General features: G+C 47.2%; 1 protein-coding gene across 2 annotated transcripts; it reads right to left on the reverse strand.

The window, feature by feature from the left end:
* Positions 1-722: 722 nt before the first annotated feature.
* Positions 723-6,394, reverse strand: LOC128785514 (serine/arginine-rich splicing factor 7-like). Of its 2 annotated transcripts, XM_053938183.1 has the most exons (9): positions 6,299-6,394; positions 5,788-5,968; positions 5,471-5,647; positions 4,435-4,509; positions 4,211-4,312; positions 3,643-3,696; positions 2,334-2,378; positions 1,674-1,709; positions 723-1,026 (listed from the first exon to the last, which is right to left on the reverse strand). In XM_053938183.1, exons 1-9 carry the CDS (start codon positions 6,318-6,320, stop codon positions 1,002-1,004), a joined length of 717 nt encoding a protein of 238 aa, XP_053794158.1. In that variant the 5' UTR covers positions 6,321-6,394; the 3' UTR covers positions 723-1,001. The 2 variants fall into 2 exon arrangements, with proteins under 2 accessions (XP_053794158.1, XP_053794159.1); XM_053938184.1 differs by lacking the exon at positions 2,334-2,378.
* Between the last annotated feature and the right edge of the window lie 474 nt (positions 6,395-6,868).

A 6,868-nucleotide genomic window follows, 5' to 3' on the forward strand; every position in this document is an offset into this window, starting at 1 on the left:
AAGACAACATCCCTGTGCAGAGAATGGCCACTGCAGCTCTGCTGGGATGGATTAGCCCTAGCTGGCTCCACTCCCTCCTCTACGGCTGGGAGGATGGGATGTGAGAAATTCACAGACTGGGATACAGTTTAATACAACAAAAGCAAAAGTCACACACAGGCACTGCAAAGTGAGGAATGTATTCCCCACTTCCCTTGGGCAGGCAGGTGTTCAGCCTCTCCAGGACAGCAGCATGTTGTACTTCCTACCATTCCTAAAATTACCTGGTACTCCAAGATTTCCTTGCTATTCTGGTAACAGCCATTATCAGCTGCAAAGATAAAAGCAAATTGGCAAAAATCGTTCACTGTTTTATTAATTCAGTAACCTGAGATGGAGTTAGTCTGGTTTCCCAACGCAACCACAGATCAGCACAGCAGCAAGGCCCTTCCCTGGGTCCACTTCACTGCCAGGATGGAACCAGGCAGACAGGAGGAACTTGAGCTCTCAATTCCCCACAGATCCTGCTACTTGCACACAACCTGCAGGTTGTCCTTAGGACCTGTGATCTCCACAAAACCCCTCCAACTTACTAAAAAAGGTATACAGACATAGAGTATAACACACAAGAGACACCTGAGGCACACATGTGCCTCTTGCAACCTTCTCTGCTGTTTTTCAGCCCCAGGGCACACTGCCTGCTTCCCCGTCCCAACTATGAACAGCAGGGTTATCACAATTGATTTCTTAGTTAGAAATGCAGTTTATTTCAATGCACCAATAATAAAAAAAAAAAAAAGCCCAACATTTTCAGATCACAGAACACAAACACAACAGAAGAGTTTTGTATTAGTCTGCTAACAAGACTTTTAGAAGATAGAGATTCATGCCAATTGCTAGTCAATAGAAACTGCCTTCTAGGACTAAGCCCTTACATCACAAAATCCCTTATAATGTAAACAAAATAATTTTTTTACTAAACTTCTTAAATCTGAACCCATTCTTTTAGGACTTTCATTCCTTCAAGGGCTTCCTGATGGTGAGTGACTGAAAGGAAAAAAAAAGACAACAAACCATTAAGAACAACTCCTACAGGAAAACCAACAGAAACTGCATGCTACCCCAGGCTTTCTCTGGAGTTCTGCCCCTATTTTCATTTACAGTTCTCAAATAATGAAAGAAGTGTTGTATTTTACACTTCAACTTAAAAACTGCTTTAAGCTTGAAAGCTGAAGACTAATTAAGAGAGCTGAGACATCGAGCCTGCTCAGAAACCTCAATTCCAGCACATACTTCTCTCTGGTAACACAGGAAACCTTCTTCCTTCATGGAGCACAGCACAGCTTGGCAGCTGTGCAACTCCTGAGCCTGCGGGAGGCACCAGCAGGAATTGAATCTTACACCACTTTATTGGCTTGCTCCACAGCTTACATTACTCACTTGTTCCCTAGATTCTAAATTCCTCAGAAAGATTTCATTAAAGGTTTCCTTAGCAGCTGTTCTTATTCCTTAGCTATGTCATGACATTCTGACTGCCAGCAGCAGGAAATGCCTATGAACAATTCATCTTCTCATAGTTCAGATTTAGGCAAGTAAATACCCTGAGCTTTTATCCTTGCCCAAGTTAACTTCTCTAGCTCCAGCTCAAGTGCTGTTGAACCATAGGACAGACTCCAGTTTTAAGACATTCCTACCTTCTCTTTGGAGATGGTGATCTGGACTTTGAGCGGCTGTTTAAAAACAAACAGACAGACAGACCAATCAGTGTGGTTGGTACACCTGGGTGCTCTCAGTACCCACTTCTGACCATTTTAAACCAGAACAATTTGATGTTGTTCAATGCATTCACACTGCTGGTATCAAGTGTACTCGGGTATTTTAAGCAAGAAGCTGCAGGTGAGAAGGGAAAATGCTGGAAGCTGGAACCCTCGGGAAAAGAGCAACACACAGCTTCAAAGCTGCTGTAAATCACAGTAACCCTGCAAAGCAGGAGCAGTGAATCGAGCAAGTTAGGGAGAGGGAGAACTACAGACACCTAGGAACAAAGGCAGGAGAAAACATGCCCCAATTCCTGTCACAAGTATTTTTTTATAAATGAGTGTAAAACATCAGTATGCAAAATCCTGGAAGAACTACCTGCTGTCCCACAAAAAAAAATCAGCTGTTCAAAAAACCCAATAATGTATGAAAAATGTTTTTGAAATCAGCTATGAAAAGTAAAAACAACAACCCTGCAACTGAATACCAGTCCAAACAGATTTTGAATCATGAGGAAAAAAACCAAAGAACCCCACAAAAAACCCCACCAACCAAAACAAAAACCAACTGAGTGGTACTTGTATTTGAACGCTCACCTTTTAGCAGGTAAGCCAGATTTAGATCTACCATGAGACTCAGACCTATAACAGGAGAAAAATAAAGCTCAGCAAAGCAGCCAGTGGGCATGCAAACACACGGAGAGTTAGCTACACCAGCAACAGCAAATTCACCCCACGCAGCAGCACCAACCACAGAGGGAAGCCTCTGGTGCTGCAGGCCTTCCCCAGGGCCTTCCAAGGGAATCCTTCAGCTCTGAGTGCAGAGACCCCACCCATCAGAAGGCAGAGTGCAAGCACAGGAAGCTCCCCAGCAAAGCTTCAGCTGCCAGTTCCACAAAACACCAGACCAGACTCCCACACTTCCTTCCTACCTGCAAGTATCCCTTCTAGCAAGGGAAGAATAGTTTCAAGTGTCATCTTAGAAAGTATTTTAAGAGCACATTAAGAGCCTGGAATCAGCCACAAGTAAGTGTGTGTGCTGAAAAGCTGATGCATTCTTCAGCAATGGCAATTTTATTCAAGCATAATATAGATTTTGCACCAATATCTGGCTACTAATGAGTAAACTATTCCAAATTTATCTCAGGAATTAAATCTACTTCAACAGTGAAACTTTCCTCCCACATTTATTATGTTACTTCATCAACTCAAGTATCTGCTGTTACTTAAAATTGTCTTCCTAGAGTGTCAAAATTCAAGCTATCATTCAACATCAGAATGCTCCATTCAACATGCTTGGCCAAAAAAGCAAAATACTTTTACTCTATTTCTGCTCAGAATTATTTTTGAAGGGTAATCAAAATGCACCTTTACCTGGTCTATTAACACACAGAAATACTACAAAGACAGTGCTGGCACATGTTAAACAAAATGTTACGTGCCACTGCTTTGAAACCTTCCTGGTCACTATCCTGAGCCACTGTCTGTCCCATTTCCCCCCTCCTAACAAGTAACTTTTTACTGGATTACAGTTACTGAAGATGGGAATGCTCACAACCACCCAGAACTGGTACTCGGCATGAGCATCTCTTCCACTGCTAAGCAGAAGGCAGCACAGCACATTAAACCATCCTCAATTTACTACATACCTAAGAATTAACTTATTTTTTAAAATTCTCTCCACAGAGCTTAAATTATTCACCACTACTTCTGTCTGTGAAAAAGCATAAATTACTAAAGTACAAATATTGCTCTGCTGAACAGCCTTCTAAGTGCTTCCAGACAAATTCCCCCAGGGAAGAAAAAAAAAAAAAAAAAAAAAAAAAAAAAAAAAAAAGAAACACACCACCACAACCAAACAACACACCAAAACCCTTACTGGTTTGAATTAAAACGAGTGTCTCACCTGCTTCGAGGCCATACAACAGACCGGGACCTGGAGCGTGACCTGGACCTAGATCTGCAAAAAGAACAATGGAAGCTCTACTACCACATGCTTCATACAGGTGAGACAGAAACCAGTTATTTTAAATGTCCCAGAAGACTGAGAACTTTACTGATCTGCTTGTTTTGCAGAAATAATTATTATTAGAAGGCTGTACTACTTTTGGTCAGTACTGCCGTGCAGGTAAAATGAATCTCACTGTCTTACTGGACTAAGCAATTACACCCTGTACACTACAGGCTGAATTTGGAAACCTTAACCATGGAGCAAGGCTGTAACTTTGGTACAATGTTTGAAAAAAAAAACAACATCTCAGAAACAGCGGTTCCAAAATTATAGGGTTAAATTTTAAACAAAATATTCAGAGTAACTCTTACGCATGTAACACCACAAAGGTTCCTACCAACCTGTGGACTGCAAAACAAACTTACTGATTACATTATAAATGCTATACATAAATGTATAGACAGATACTTGGTATTTCAGCGAGTCCTTCAACAGGGTTGTGGGTTTAACAGCAACCACGTACCTTGACCTTCTTAGAGACCCAGAGCGGGACCTGCGGGGTGAGAATGATCTGTATCTCCGAGGAGACATCGACCGGGACCTGCGGTAGGAAGCTGACCTGGATCTACGAAACAAAGCAAAAACCAACCCATCACTGCAAGGTACTTTTCACAACAGCTACAGAAAAGGGAGGAGGGGCCCGCAGAGGAAGGAGTGGGAATGAAAACAGAGAAGGCAGAGCCCTACCTCCTACCACGGCTGCGGCTGCGTGACCGGGAATATCTTCTTCCTCGGGACCTCGAGCGGGATCTGGACCGGGACCTGGGTTTAGGTTAGAAAAAACAGGTATCAGCAGACAGCTGCAGCAACCCGCACGTGTGAGGCCCTGCTGAAGTCAAAACTTTTTTCAGACAACTAAAAAGAAGATTTAAAAATAAAACAAAAAAAGAAAAACCAAAAACCAAACCAAACAAAACAACAAAAACACACCACTAGCATCTGTCAGTTGGAAAAATGTCTGGGCCTACTTGTCTTGAGCATTTTTACTACCTAGAAAAATGTTAAAAGCTGAATTACATTGCAGAATTACATTAGAATAGAAAACACTGTAATGCGTATTTAAAATAAACCTTGCAAGTTTGCAGGTCGACCCTCTTTGGCCCAAGGTCTAGCAGATCTAGACGATCTAGAAGTATCTATAGGCGAGCGCTGCATCTAGGTAGGTGTTCTCTTCAATCTAACGACGATCAAACTGACAGCCCAATGAGCCAGGGTGAGGCTTGATTGACGCAAGAAGATTTTTCTAGGTGGGAATGTGGTCAATCTGGTGTTCCTCTTTCTAAACCGGAGGGGGGCCCCAATTGAAAGCCAAATTTACTGTTACGGCGGTCACCGTCTCAAATTTTCTGCCCTTAAAGAATAAGGTGAAGCTACGTGTAGATGGCTCGAGGGGATCTGGCCTCTTATGCTGATCACCTCAAGGTCTAGGAGGATCTTAAGTGTCGGATTTGCAAGGCGCCTCAGCATGAAATCTTAAGGCTCGTGACATTCTGAATCAAGGCGACTGACTCAAACGAAGAAACCTGAAAGGTTTTGACCAGGTTGATTATTAAGATATTAACATTTTTTATGTATTAGCAAAAAAAAAAAAAAATTTGTGATATACACCTGTTGACTTACGACAGTTAGAGTTAAAACTGGTGTAACATTGTGTTCTTTGCTAACAAGAACTACACAAAAGCGAGCTGGCGAAGCAACGCGGCCGCCCCGGCCCCGCACGTACCTGCTCCTCCTTCGCCGGCTATAGCGGTGACAGTCATAGGCATAGTGGCCTTTCTCACCACACTCGTAGCATCTGTCGTTGGGGTCGAAGGGGCGCCGGGCAGGCGGCCGGTCGTAGCGGGAGCGGCGCGGCATCCCTGTGGATACTTCCACTCGGACTCTGGAGCCGCATATTATCCTGTAAGACACAGCAGCTATTAGCCAAAGGAATAGCCTCCTCTGATGCGCTCAAGCAACGAGCATGAGAAATCCACGATTGGTGTGGCGTATGGAGATCGAGGGCTGCGGCCCTCACAGAAGCTCCAGACGTGCACGTACTTCCCATCGAGGCCAAGCACAGCATCTTCAGCATCCCGGGGGTCTTCGAACTCCACGAAGGCGAACCCCGGCGGGTTCCTGGCGATCCACACGGTTCTCAGCGGTCCGTAGTAGCTGAAGGCTCTCTCCAGCTCGCCTTTGCCGGCGCCCGTGCCCAGGTTCCCCACGTACACCTTGGTCTCTGAGGGGACAAGCGGCCGCCATGTCAGTGCCGCACGCGGCCGCCCCTCCCCCGCTCCCTCCCTGCCGCCATCTTTGACACCGCGTCCATCTTAGAGCGCTCCCGCCGGGCCGCGCCCGCCCTCCATAGACCCCGCGGCCGCGGCGGGCTCGGCCCCCTCCCCGCCATTCCCGTCCCTCTCAGCGGCCGCCCTGAGGGAACGATCGCCTTCTCCCACCGCCGGAGCGGCACGAACGCCGCCATTCCCGCCACCTTTCCCCTCATCCCCCCCGCCCACAGCAGGAGCCCCCACGCGACTCTGAGGCTCCCCAGGCTCGCCGCCGTGCGCACCGTATCGCCCGTATCGCGACATCCTCCCGATGACAGGGCGAGCCCGGGCAGGCGCGACCCTTATATAGAGGAGCAGCCGCTGCGCCTGCGCGCCGCGCGCGGGGCGGGGCGGGGCGGGCCCGCGCGGGGCTCGCGAGAGGCGGTTCCCGCGCGGCGGCCATGGCGGCCCGGCGGGCCTGAGGGGACGTGAGGAGGCACGGCCGCTCCCCGAGCTCCTCCTGGCACACCATCGCCCCCGCCAGCCCCCAGTGAGAGCTCCTGTCCGGCTCTAATGGAGCGGACGAGTAGGGAGCCACTAATTGCGTTTTGCACCCCTCATGCGTGACCCATCATGGCTGCTGCCTGTGCTGAGGGTGAAGGAGCTGACGCTCCTCATTCCACGGCCAGGAGTGGTGCCCTCCTTGGAACAAGGCATCCCCAAGTTGCTCCAAATCTCTTGTGATGGCTGGCTCACACCTCGGGTCCATCCCAACCAACCTTGGGAGTTCAGGCCTGGTTTATCCCCTTGGATCTGAAGGAGCTGCTTTGTGTTGGCATCTCCCAACCTTTCCAGGGAGACACACACAGTAA

Source organism: Vidua chalybeata, chromosome 3 (genome assembly GCF_026979565.1).
Source record: "Vidua chalybeata isolate OUT-0048 chromosome 3, bVidCha1 merged haplotype, whole genome shotgun sequence".
Taxonomy (NCBI): domain Eukaryota; kingdom Metazoa; phylum Chordata; class Aves; order Passeriformes; family Viduidae; genus Vidua; species Vidua chalybeata.

Coding starts and splice junctions, on each gene's coding strand:
- LOC128785514 (XM_053938183.1), bottom strand. CDS start 6,320: ATGTCGCGATACGGGCGATACG. Junction 5,648..5,787: donor GTGCTTGGCCTCGATGGGAA/GTACGTGCACGT, acceptor TGTGTCTTACAG/GATAATATGCGGCTCCAGAG. Junction 2,379..3,642: donor GTTGTATGGCCTCGAAGCAG/GTGAGACACTCG, acceptor CTCCTGTTATAG/GTCTGAGTCTCATGGTAGAT.